This window comes from Aedes albopictus, chromosome 2, assembly GCF_035046485.1.
Source record: "Aedes albopictus strain Foshan chromosome 2, AalbF5, whole genome shotgun sequence".
NCBI lineage: Eukaryota > Metazoa > Arthropoda > Insecta > Diptera > Culicidae > Aedes > Aedes albopictus.
In genome coordinates this window covers 41,808,743-41,822,101 of record NC_085137.1, presented here as the reverse complement: position 1 = coordinate 41,822,101, position 13,359 = coordinate 41,808,743, and the positions used below count along the sequence as shown (strand labels likewise).

Genomic DNA, 13,359 nt, shown 5'->3' with positions numbered 1-13,359 from the left:
TTTCTTTACGGAAACCACTCTCGTATCCAGGCTCGTATCACATGTCTGACCGTTACAAAGTTTTAACAAAAATGAAAATTTGTTTACAAAACTCACAAAAGTGTGAGATCTTTCTCTGGAAGGGAAGTACATAAAACCTCATAAAACCATGGGTCGGGAGATGAACAACTAGTCCCGGGCTAAATCTCGTAATAAAGATAAGAACTGGCTTTTGTCGTTCTTCTTTTGTCGTTCTTCTTTTGACGGATTTGGAGACGAACGGACGTGTCCATGTCGCGCTCCGCAAAGTGCTCCGCATCGGTGAAAATTCGGCGTTGTCGGGCGTTTGAATTCACGACAGCTTTCAATTTGAATAAGTCGTATGTTTGCTGTGATTCCTATGTAGATTCGACCTATTCAAATCGAACTCCAGTAAAGTTATTTTTGTCTATTGCAGTTTTCCCCTAAGGTTTTTTTTAGCTCGATCCTGCAAAAGTTCGACTCTGGCAAAACAAAATGTCAAAAGCCGTACCGGGGCTCTGGTTAAAAACTCGATCAAACTGCTCATCGCACGTGTTGATGTAAACACTGTTTCCAAACCCGGTCCCAGTGTTCACTTTCTCGTTCAAATTGGATAGTTCTACCACAGAAATTCAATGGAAATATGAATAAATTTACTGGTTTCAGTGATCTCTGTGTGCCGTACAACAGTTCGACCAAAGAACTTCTAGGAATATTGAAAGAATTGGATGAATGTAAGTATTGTTGGGTTGGTATTTCGATGCGTTGCGTGGGAACAATAGAGGTAATAAACTATAGAGGAAGAATGTCGCTGGCGTCGCTGCCGAAACATCTCTTGCTGGCGGAGATAGGCCGGGCTATAAGTGTCAAAGCGAAAAAGTATGCAGTTTGACAGATAGATACCCGACATGTTTGCGAGCGAGAACAAAGGGAACAGCAGCGACATTCATCCTCTATAGTTTATTAACTCTATTGTGGGAACACTTCGAGATTGTAAACAAAATGATTACTAGGGTGATCCATAAAATATTGTTCGTTTTTATTTTCAGTGGGTTTTAAAAATGTGGCCATTGAACAAATTTACAATCACGATAATTGCGACAAAAAAGGCGATCCAATACCAGCTCCCGTTGATTTGAAAACCTTGAGCGTAAGTAATATTCTTATGAAAATTTATGATAATAATTCGACACTGATTTTTCATTAGGGCCTAACTGACATTTTCGAATTCTCTTCATCGATCCTCTCTTTGTGTTATTACAGAATGTATATTGAGTTTTCCAAAGATTTTTTGGTTGAAATGTGAAGAAGACGACTACATCTTGTTATAGAAACAATGAGAATATTGATTTTGTTTGTTTTGATCAAGTTATTAGCGAAAGAGAGAATCGATGAAGAGAAATCGATCAAGTCAGTTAGGCCCTTATGAAAAATCATTGTCGAATTTATGGTTTATGGGTAGTACGGAGATCGCAAGAAATTTCTTGGCCTATCTCGATGCGTGGAAAATTCAGGCAAGGAATCGCTCAAGAAATAAAGCGTTGCTTTATTCCGGATTCTAGTACGGAGCTGATACGAAATGTCAAATCAATTGGGGCTTGCTGTGTTAAATTTCTTGACCATTCCGGTCACGGAAAAATGATGCACTGAACGAAAATTACTTGAGCGATTCCGTTTGAAGTGCATACCTCGCATTAAACACGTCTGTATAGTAATTTGAAATGTTATCGATCCAACCATTTTTAACAGAAAGAGCTGAGTGGCCGCCTGAGGTTACTAAACCGCTTGACCATAGTCTATACGGAAGGAAACGTCACTTTAATAACCACCCGTTCAGCCAAACTTCGCGGCTACCATTTGGTGGCCGTAGTGCCCATAACGGAAGATGCCTTTCAACATGCCTGCCAAACGATGTCCTGTGATATCATTTCGTACAACTCGGACACGGTGCGAATTAAAATGAGCCGGAAGTTCTACTTTGTTGCGGTAAACAGGAACATCATGTTCGAAATCAAGTACGCTCCGGCCATTGTCAACTCGAACGATCGGAAAGATATTATCAACCGAGCTCACAAGTACCATTCCTATGGGAAGTCGAAGAATGTCATCATTAGCAGCGAAGCCAGAGATCGGTTCCAAGTGCGGGGGCCTTATGACATTGCTAATCTGTGAGTAATGCACGTCTTGTCAAAGAAAAATTACCATCTTCAAAAAATATGTTATGATTTCTTATTCTAGTGGCCTAATATTCGGACTAAGTGAAGAACAGTCCAAAAACGCCATTCTGGCTTTGCCCAGGAAAGTGCTTATCAACGCGGATGCCCGGAGGCACGGCAAAGCTGGTGTAGTGATAAGCGTGCGTCAGGGGGCGGTAGACAGCGACGACTATTCAGATTCGGAGGTAAATGAACCTATCAGCGATAGCGACGAGGAGGAGTCGGAGGAAATGGATCCAGATGAGGATATGCAGAGTGATGATGGTCAGGAACCGCCTCTGAAAATAGCGAAAATTTGATGATTGAAATCCGTTATCGTTTGAAATACACTGCCTTTGTATATGCTTATATACCATAAGGTAGTAAAAACACTTGTGAGAACCACAAAAAGAAATCGATAGATAAACCTTGGACAGACGGGTGGTAAAAAATGTAACAGAATGTCTGAACATTTCTAGCGTTCGATTTGGATCGGTCGAATCTGCATTATAGAAATCACAGCAAACCTTACGAACTATTCAAATCGAACGCCAGATTTGCGATTTTTTTTTAAATAAATTAATTCCATTTTCAATAAATTTTAACGAGCGTGTACGTCGATAAAGTAGTAGCAGTCAAAACGTCAAACGATCGTACCGTGTCACTGAGCTAAATCGATGAAAGCACTGTCACATTTTTCGTCGGTTTTGTTGTTGGAACTGAGGGTGTCTTCTTTTATCCAATTCGATATAATTTGAAATAGCTTTATTTAAATTTAAAAATGTATTTTAAAACAAACCTTTTTATATTTTTTTGTAGGCCGTTCGCAATGCTGTTTTATTTTGTATGGCGAGTTTTAAATTTTTTTTTTCTAGCCTTAGCTAGAAGAAACCAAACATTAAAACTGGCCTTACAAAACTGAGGGCAACTTACTCGATTGCTTTAAGTTTGTTGGACTTATCGTATAACACGAATATTTCAGAATGACCACCCCTAGAAGATCGTGGCTGGCTAAACACTCGGCTCTGGTCAGCTTTGCAGCGGACGAACGACTGAAAACCAGAATGTGTGTGAAACAAAATGGAGGTGTTTTATAATGGTGCGTAGCTTATCCCGTTTTATCTTCTGATAGTGGTGGAAAAACTTACCGAAACCGGTCGAAAATATGTGCCATCGGTAGCGGAAGTGATCGGCAGTTGTTTGGTGATATTTTCCGGTCGAAGCGGACATTTTTCGGGCCCTTTTGAAGCGATTGAAAAAAGTGGTGAAAAGTTTTCGGTGTTCCTTGGCTGCGCTGGGGCTTCGTCGGCTCGGCTTCCTTCACGGTGTGTGAGAGGTGGAAGAGCCCCGAAGAAGCAAGCAATAAGAACAAGAAGCAGTGATGCGCGGCCCCACCAGCACCACCGCTGTTGTTTCGAGCCTCAGTGAAGCATTGTGAAAAGGGAAAAAACGCTTCAGATACGGAAAGATTATAGGCTATTTTTTAATCGGTCATGGTGTTCAAGTGTTATCCCGTTATGTTTGCGAACTTAGTTATCAATGAAGTTTAGTTTTGTTTCACATGGAAGATTGTTACTTTGTTTATGAAAATTTTGGACTGTTATGAATGCTGTTTTCTGAAGTGGTTGGTGGTGTTGGTGAAAATATTTTCACTCGTCAACTCGAACATGGTGTATCAAGGACTTTGCTAGCCGGTGAAATCAGAATGGATCATGCATTTTCTGAATGAAACCGTTAGGTTTGCACGAAATCATTCATTATTTTGGTAAGTATTACTGAGTTGAGTAATTTGTAATAAATTGAAACTATACCCTGTCGATATTAACGTGCCTCTGGAGCCGGCCTTCTAATACATTACACACGTATAACAAGATAACAGATGCTCCAGATCTATTATCGTGTAAATTTGACCAAACGTACTCGTACTCATCCACTAACAACATCTAAATTCCCGTGATACCTAGAGATCGTAGAGCTGCGTACAGCTTTCTAAGCTGGGATTTCTAAGATGCCTAACAAACTATCCTTTCCCATCCCTTAACAACCGCAAGGACGTGGCCACGACAGTTCTCAAACATTGATGAATTGCATCAGTCTTGTCTAAGAGTCAAAAATTAGTCTGAAATCCGTGCTTTGGTTCGGACGGGAAAAAGGCAATCCTCATAAAAGCGATCTAGAACTGTACCATCTACGAATTTGTACGACTCGCTCAATGCTAATGCTAAAATCTATTATCCAATAAATTTCACCAAATCACTGAATTCCTCCCAGAGCTTTTTTTTTTTTTTTGGAAACTATGTACCATCAAAATATAACAAATGATTTCTTGTTACCAATCGATCAAGTATCATTTCAAGTTTGTTTTCCTAACGTTCTTTTGGGTCAATTGAAAGAAATTGGTTTCATATTTCCACCAAACATTTCTTTTGAAAAGTACGTCCATAAACTCTAAAAGATCAGAAAAAAACCTTTACATTTCTTAAACAGTTTTGAACTTGACTTAAGTATTTGCTCTCCGATAGTTCTTCCTTCTATTTATCCAAGTTTTTGTTTCTGAAGGTTTACCAGGTTTTTCCTGGCTTTCGTCAGTTCTCCAAGTTTTCCATACAGAGGTTTTTTTTACGTATTCGCTCTCATGCATACTGCCCCCACTCGCATAACAGTCCTATTTGTAAAAAGTAGGAATTGAGAAAACGGCATTTGAAGTTGGAAAACTTGTTTCCATATAAAACTTTGAAAAATCACCAAAATTTGAAAAATATTTCGATCATCTCGAAACTTTCACAGATTGCTTTGCACAATCACTACAAAGTTGTTCAGTTTTGTGTTAGGTGACACAAAAATCCATGATGGGACTGTTATGCGAGTACTTTTGATATGGGTCGCTTTTTTTTCGTAATTTTTATTATTGTATTTGGAAGTACATACATCGAAAATGATGACTATTCGTAACGTTAACTCAAAATTGATGAAAAGTCAAATGGGACTGTTATGCGAGTGGGGCAGCATACTGCCGGTAGAAGCATAATTGTCCCATGTGCATTTTTGGCAATATTGAGATTTTGCAGCCCATGACCATGTATCATGGGGTACTGTCATATGGGGAAATAAAAATTGGTAGTTTGTTCCGAAAATTGTTGAAAAAATGCAAGGCCGATTTGTAACATTCTTAAAAGTGGACGCATAAGCGTCACGTTCCATTGGAAATCCTATGAAACTATAAAATCGCTCTAAAACAAAAATTAGTGCTCAAATTCAAAATTGGTTGATGTTAGAACACGATTCAGCACTTATACTTCATAGTTGAGACAATTTACTTTTTTCGAACTTTGGACGCGATTTTCTCGATTGTCTGTTTTTGCACATGGGACATTTATGCGTCCACCGGCAGCATAGTTCCTTCTTAATTTCCCAAGATTAAATTAAAATTAAATAAATTATTTATACAGGAAGGTCTCTGCTGGAGTACCTCCTGATCTACCAGAAGTTTTCTCAATATGCTACCAGAGATTCATGCTGGGTTCCTCCCAGAGATCCTACAAAAAATATCCGAAGTTTCTTCAGGAATTTTTCTTTTAGTGGGTTTCCGGGATAGCTTTCCAGCAATTTCTCTCGGTGTTTGCGGGATTTCTCATAGAGATTTTTAAAGTTCCTACTTGAATTTACTTAATGTTACGGTTACCTCCCGGTATTACTCCCAGCACTATTTTCCGAGATGTCCCAATTTTCCTAAGAATTTCTTCTGAAGAGATTTTGACATTTCTCCAATAACTCTGTTGTTGATTCTTTGTACGACCCCTTGGCCAAACATGGATGGCCATGTGCAAGAAAATCTTATGTATGGGAAGAAACGTCAAGTGAGCCGAGCCGAGACGGAGGCGACAGGTTCCGCTAAGAGAAATGTCATATATGGTTAGAAGTAAGAAATACACGAAACGAAAAGCACGCCATTTTTGTAAATTTGCTTTATTCCGAGAATTTTCTAGTAGTTTTTCCGTCGGTTTTTTCTCGTCGTTCGTTTTGTCCACTGTCGCGTGTTGCTCCGTCGGTAAACAAACTCTTTACGAAATTTCTCGCCAAATTACACCAGAAGTTCTTCTGATATTTCTCCGGTAATTTCGTATTCCAGGAGACATCCCTGCTAGAACTTCGGAAAAATTCTTGCTAGTACTCCAAGAGCAACTGTTAAAATTCCAAAAGTAAAATCCTGAATCCCAGAACAATTTCTTGTAAGGATTCTGGAAAGAGATCTGGGAATACCCCGAGAATTAGTAAAAAAAACTTGTTTAAAAAAATCAGGGAGAAACTCTAGAAGAAAGCTTGCGAAAATTTCTTGAAGGAATTAAAGGAGAAACTCCGGAAGAAATCCCGGGAGCTACTCATGCAGAAATTTCCTGGCAAACTCCTTAAGAAATCCTTGGAGGAGCTCTAGTAGAAATCCCAGGAATACTCCTGTAGCAACCCGGGAAGATCTCCTGTGGAACCTAAACACCTGAAGGGTCGCGGAAAATCTTGAAGAGAAAAAAAAACCGCGACAGCATCTGTGATATATCCATAGAGAAACGTATGTAGTTATGTGGAGATCTCTGGATAAATCCTGGTAGAAATCCAACGGAGACGCAGAAGAAATCCCACGACGTACCTCTTGGAGCCACCAGGGTGCGAGGCCGCCATTTTAAAGAATCCAACATCTTGTATGTAAACATTTGTGTATCCACAAAGCATTCCATTGTGGATACACGATAGATGTTGGCTCCTGTCAGATGCATTAGGTGGGATTAGGGTTGATATACGTGCTTGGAGCCTTTAAACATTTGAAGAAATTTTGAAAAGACCTTCTGTAGGATCCTCGTGAAAAACTACAGGAAAAAACGGTCGGAATTCGGGAATCTTGGAAGATTCACAAGGAAGAATCTCGGAAAGAATTGTTCGAATGTTTAAAAAATGCTGGTAGTAATCCGGAAGAATCTCCTAGAGGAATTTAAAAAGGAATATCAAGGAAAATGGCGCACAAATACGAAATCCGGGTAGGTATTCCATGAGCAGTTAATCAAAATTCAACCATCGCGCAACAATAATGACAATCCACCTAATGCAACATAAGTTTGTCGGACAAACTTATGTTGCATTGGATGGATTGTCATTATTGTTGCGCGATGGTTGAACTAACTTGAAAATAATAGAATAAACATTGTACAAGTTTAGAGATTTTTAAGCCTTGTATTGCGATTTTCGAACGGTAACTTCGAGTCGGTAAACACTGCAACTCTGCTGAAGATCTATCATTAAACAGTTTCTTCTTTGGGTTAGTAATAATTTATTATTCACGAGTTGAAAAGTACGCAACAAATTCAGCTTCCGTTTTGTCTGCAACAAAAATTTTCGAGATCATGTCATTATCTGTTACCAGTTGGGATAAAGAGTAATCGGCGCAACTTTCATTGTTGCTTGTTTTGTGCCTCTTTTGTCTGACAATAATTCCGGAATAATTCGCGAATAGGGCGTAACTGACAAAGCAATAACATTGCGAAAATAACAATCGAATTTTGCTGATACAATTTCAATTCCTATTTAGGAATAATTCAGAGTAATTCAACATGAACAAGCATAAATGACACAACTCTGACACATTTTCTTGATTATCTAATAAAACAATACAAATTTGTTAATTTTTGCACTAAAAATTGCATTTATTTTATTACGCCCGAATTGATGCCCGATAATGCTAAATACGCCCAATACCGTCTTACCCCTCTGGTTCGACACGTTTTAATACGACACTTTTTAATTCGTACCCCGCTTATACGACACATGTCGAATTAAAAAGTGTTCAAATGTCACAGCGATGTACACTGTAAATGCAAAACAGTTTGATATTGCGCTTATACTCGCACCCGCAGCAACTCCTCTTGCAGCCACAAATTTCGGAAGTTCTGAGTTGGTGCTATTCAACACCCAAACCGCCTGGAGACCAACCGGAATGAACTGAGGATGGCAACAATCGTAGAAAGAACGAGCTTTTCATTCGCGCCACCGCAATATTTGATGAAATTATGTTTCATAACAAATCCGGAAATCAAAACAAAAACAAAAATAGAGTTGCCAAATTTCAATGAGCTTGGTGGTGTAGAGTGACCAGTTTGTCGAATTAAAAGTTTACCCCGGTTATACGACAACAGTCGGTGTCGTATTAGCGGGGTAATACGGTACTATGCGCCTTCAACCGATATCAATTTCAGAATCGCCTTTTACTATTCACCTTGTTTTGGATTTTGACAGGATTTCGCCGTTTACTTTCGCCGTGTTTATGTTTTGATTTCAGTTTCGCCTTTCACTATCGCCGTGTTTACGTTGTGATTTCAATTTCGCCTTTTACTTTCGTAAACAAAAACACCAGGAGTGGAAGGCGTAATTCTTGTTTTGTTTCGTGCGACACAGAATGGAATTACGCCTTCCACTCAACCCGTGATTTTCAATAGTTAGAAATGTGATATCAAGGAAAGTTTGTGAGTATTCGGTAGGAAAATCTAGCATCTTTTCACTCTTATACAGTCATGACTCGCTGGTTGGGGGCTTAATAGTTAAGTGGCTTTTTAGTTGGGGCCCCGTTAGTTGAGCTGTCAGCCAACTAAAAAGTACCTGGATGTCATTATTCAATGTCAAACTGAAAATGACAACCAATCTGTAAGTCCGAGGGGCGAGCTAATGAGTTTTTGGTTGCTTAAACTTTACTGATAATCGAGAAAAAATTTCTATTTCATATTTCTTAAAAAAAATGAATATGTACAATTACTTCGAAACAAATGCAAAACATCGGCAATCTTTATTTTGTCGATCATTGAAAGTGTTTTGTGCTTTTTGGTCCGGGTGGTTTCATAAACATCTATATTTTCATTTCACCTACTGAAAATGGGTGAAAATAATTATTTCTCGCATTGGCCATATATGTACAGGTATTCTTCGATATAACGTACCCTCGATATAGCGAATTCGATATAACGTACATTTTGCTTCGATATAACGTACAACATTGAAAAATTTTATTTTTTCCACGAATAACCCTTAGATAAACTACTAAATCACTCAAATCAATGTTTTATTGCAGCATTAGTCTTGTTACCCAGAATTAGCGCAATTTGGGGAAAAATTTTGTGTACGTTATATCGAAGCAAAATGTACGTTATATCGAAGCACAAAAAACGAAATGACTTTTTCGTCAAAACTCAAGTTTTTCATTATTGGTTTTGTGAATTTCACCGAAATCATTATTTGGGATTAATTTCACGTCGAATACATCAATACTAGCATAAAACATATTAAATTTTTCTCTGCTTCGATATAACGTACACTTCGATATAACGTACAAAGAGAAAACTTTTTTGTACGTTATATCGAATAGTACCTGTATCTTGCAAAACGTATCAGTTTTGCTCTAAATGTAAAACAAATTGAAAATTTTTCCTTTTTGCTTCCAACCTAAACATGATTTAAAAAAACAATGCGCACGCCCAACTAGCGAATCGAATTCGTTGGTTGGGTGGAGGTTGTAGCTCAACGAGCGGGTTCCGACTGTAATCACTTAAATTGTGTACATTTTGCCAGTTACGACCTTTTCGCGAATTTCTCCGGAATTCTCTTCACTGACCAAGATATTGGAAGCTTTCAACATTCTCCACTGCTTACCCATCTACCGTAAATCTGGGAGGGTGGAACGTGTTTACATCTAACGATTTAATCTTGTTGAAGTTGATGGTAAGACCTATCGTTGAGGAGTGATCGGCAAGATCATCGAGCTTGCTCTGTATTTCAAAGCGCCGTTGAGCTAAAAGAGCAACGTCTTCAGCCAAATCGAAGTCATTTAGGTACTCCATGGTAATGGGCAGCAAAAGTTTAGACGCGGCAAAAATGCAGATTAAGACAACAATCTCTCCCGAGTTTGTTGGTAACATAAATATACCTAGGGTATTGACTCCCTTTGTTAAGCATGTGACTTCCATTTTCATCCTACGAAAAACAAAGGATTGAAGCATTGTTTGTTTTGTTTCTTATTTTTGTATTTTTTGTTAGAAGTGAGCACGCATGAAAACAAAAAGAATGGAATCAATCGCTTGTTTTTGATGGCACACATACCCTGCATTTGTTTCTCACCTTTCATGTCGTGATTTTCACATTGTTTTACAACTGAATCTCTGCTTTGTGTTATGCAACCCAAATGCTTATGAATTCATTGACGGGAGTCAAAAATATTGTCTAGAAACCCAGGATCCCAGCGATCTTTTGTTGTTTTATTGTCTTCTTCGCCTGATAAGCGTTGTTGCTGAGTATTTTCCATCATACATCACCTAGGACAAAACGTTTATTAATTCTCCTGATCCGTTTTTTCCAGGGGGATGACGAAGGGCCAGAATCATCAACCCAGCATTCGATTCAACATGATGTCCAATGCTTTTGTTTTGATTGCTTAATTGATAGAAAAAATGCGCTGTAAACATCGACACTGCTTCGCTGCTACATATAATATCGCGCAAAGTGATAAAGAAAGAGAAACAATCATCAAAAACAACGATTTCGTTTGAAATGTGTAATTTCCGAAATAAGCACTAGCAACACACGAGCCACACACCCCCGAAAATCAGGAGCAAGTTAGGGTAAACCGACCAGAAAGTGGGTACCGTGGAGGGCCCATATTCTGCGCACCTAAGACTTTTTCAATTTCAATCAGCTGTAACAAATTCTAAATCGAACCGATTTGGCTGAATTTTTGACCGCACATAGTTATTAGCTTTGTAAATAAGAGAAAAATATAATTCTTATACAAATCACTCAATTTATATGTAAAATTATGAAAATTCTAAAGTGTGTCTTTGTTCCTAATTCTGCGCACCCATTTTTGGAATGTTCCTTATTCTGCGCACTAGTGTTCCTAATTCTGCGCACATGAGAAAAACTTTAAAAAGATAACATATTGTAATGAGAACATGATTCATAGATTAAATTCAATTGAATTCTTCATTTTCAACTTTTATACGACATTACGACCATTTTGGAACATTGCATGTCCCCAACATTGATACTACCTACTTTGATTACTGAGCAAAGGGAATTTCAATCATAATACACAAAAGGATTTTGTAGCATTAGCATAATCGAATACTTCTACGTAAAGTTTTTTAGTTATCCGCATATGCACATATTAGTAAAATTAACTTTCATTTCTAAAGGCATTATAAACTTTTTCGCCATGACGAGGTGGCACAATTTTTGTTTGCAAACTTAGACTTCTTTCTTGTCTAACTTCAGGGTTTCCATTGTTTAAGAAAATTCCATGTAAACTCACATCATATATCGCATTTGACGAATGCTTGCATGATTACATAAAATTTCCCCAGAGGTTGATAGCAAATGTTTAAAACAAGTGGTTAGTCCGGTCACAAACTCAGATAAAAAATGCAAGAATCGTAAATTAACCTTCAAAGTTTATAAACTAACTTGTTGAGACGTAATTACATTCACCGGATTGCTAGAAACATAGAATATACTAGTTATAACTATGTTGGCATTTATATGATGTTTGTTTATTAATTATATGTTCAAAACTTAGTGTTGAAATGTCTGCGCAGAATTAGGACCACTATTTAATACCGGTTCCTAATTCTGCGCACCTAAAAAGAACAAGAAGATTAAACAAGCAAGAAGAAAACTCAATTGTTTTTTGCCGATTCTGATTCCTCGAAGACAGCAGTACAGGATGCGCATGGAAAAGCAGACATTCTCTTCATTATTTATGTCGCAAAATGTTTCAGCTCATGAGGCAACTTTTTAGCAGCTTCGCTAACGGACACAGATTTCAGGCAATTTCCAGTACTTGTAACATCATTTTATTTTTTTTACAAAATAATGGTCGTTGATTTCAAAAAATTTTCTTCACAAACTTTTTCATTACTATTGAAACAATATTCAAAAAATATATTTGAAGCTAATATTGAACTAGCGCCCATGATTTTGTGGTATTTTCGCGAAAGTGCGCCGAATTAGGGACTGCGCAGAATTAGGGCCGGTCACGGTACCAAAACGCGCCGTACCAAAAACGATGATGGGTAGAGTAGAGATGCATTTTGAACGCTTTTGTTCAGCGAGTGTTCCAAAATTGTACGCCGACTGATCTTGTGTTCTTGTTCAGTTCAATTGAACATATACCAGAAGACTAGATTGCTCACAGATTAGTGTTCAATGGAAACGTCACATTTTTTTCTGGATTACATGTTGATGTTGAATCCCGTCTGAAAAAGTGAAGGGATCCCGAACGTCTTAGCCCCGGACTGGTCAATGCTGATGATAGTTATTCACTACTTATCACAAGACAACGACCGAGCAATTTACAGAGTAAAGATTTATGTAGTGATGTATTGCATAAACAGCTCTTTTTGTCCAAGAGACGTTGTGTGGCCCGACCTGGATCGGGCTCCGGCTCCTCCTGACCCGACTCGGCTAATAAATTGGAATGTTAGTACAGTATTCTCACTAATCCCGGCCATGGCTTGTTCGAGCTACGGAACGAGAGGATACTACCAAAGAAACTAATCCAAAAATGTAACATGGCTGAAACTCTACCTTGAACTCTACCCATTTCAGCTCCGGTGCAGAGGTTCTAAAGTCTGCGTATAACATAAGAAACAAACTCTTTTCATGGCATAAAACACTATGTTTACAATGAACATCGGCATCGACGATATGCTCATTGGATCAAGCGGACATTAGTGAAAATGCTCTAGGTAAATGTCCATCCAAAGTGGGAGCCAAAAAAAATCCTTGGAGGCAACCTTTGGTAAACTCGAAAGATTGATAGGCTGGACTACAAACAAACCTTGCTATCAGCTGCCCAGTACACTGTTCAAACTCCCACTATGCTTTGAACCTACTTTGAACTTGAACACGGCTCACGAGAGCACAGCTTTTGAACAGAACATGAACAGAACGCGTTCAAATGCATCTCTGGGGTAGAGTGGCGATGTACCGAGTTTGACAGCTGTGTCACCCCACTGGTTTTTGCTTATCTTGATTCCGTTGTATTCAAGGCCCTCACACAACTCACAACTTTTTACTGCAATTCCAGTAAAATTTGCTGAATTGCAGCTAAGTGCAAAGTGCAATCAGCAGAATATAG

The 13,359-nt window shown here is 38.4% G+C and overlaps 2 protein-coding genes and 1 long non-coding RNA gene across 4 annotated transcripts in view; 2 read left to right on the top strand and 1 right to left on the bottom strand.

Moving 5' to 3' along the window:
• Positions 1-524: 524 nt before the first annotated feature.
• LOC109621874 (ribonuclease P protein subunit p30) lies at positions 525-2,566 on the top strand. The gene is made up of 4 exons (XM_029871761.2): positions 525-734; positions 1,050-1,150; positions 1,750-2,168; positions 2,239-2,566. Exons 1-4 carry the CDS (start codon positions 644-646, stop codon positions 2,513-2,515), a joined length of 888 nt encoding a protein of 295 aa, XP_029727621.1. The 5' UTR covers positions 525-643; the 3' UTR covers positions 2,516-2,566.
• On the bottom strand, positions 2,355-3,484 carry LOC134287557 (uncharacterized). The gene is made up of 3 exons (XR_009997378.1): positions 3,344-3,484; positions 3,129-3,247; positions 2,355-2,494 (listed from the first exon to the last, which is right to left on the bottom strand). It is a non-coding gene; the product is annotated as an uncharacterized LOC134287557 (long non-coding RNA).
• Positions 3,164-13,359, top strand: part of LOC109421313 (uncharacterized) — a 98,271-nt gene continuing 88,075 nt past the window's right edge. Inside the window, exon 1 of one of the 2 annotated variants that reach the window (XM_062849526.1) lies at positions 3,164-3,294. The gene's annotated coding sequence lies outside the window, so the exon portion shown is untranslated. Of the gene's footprint in view, positions 3,961-13,359 lie in introns of both variants that reach the window. The other variant, XM_062849524.1, reaches the window with a different exon arrangement.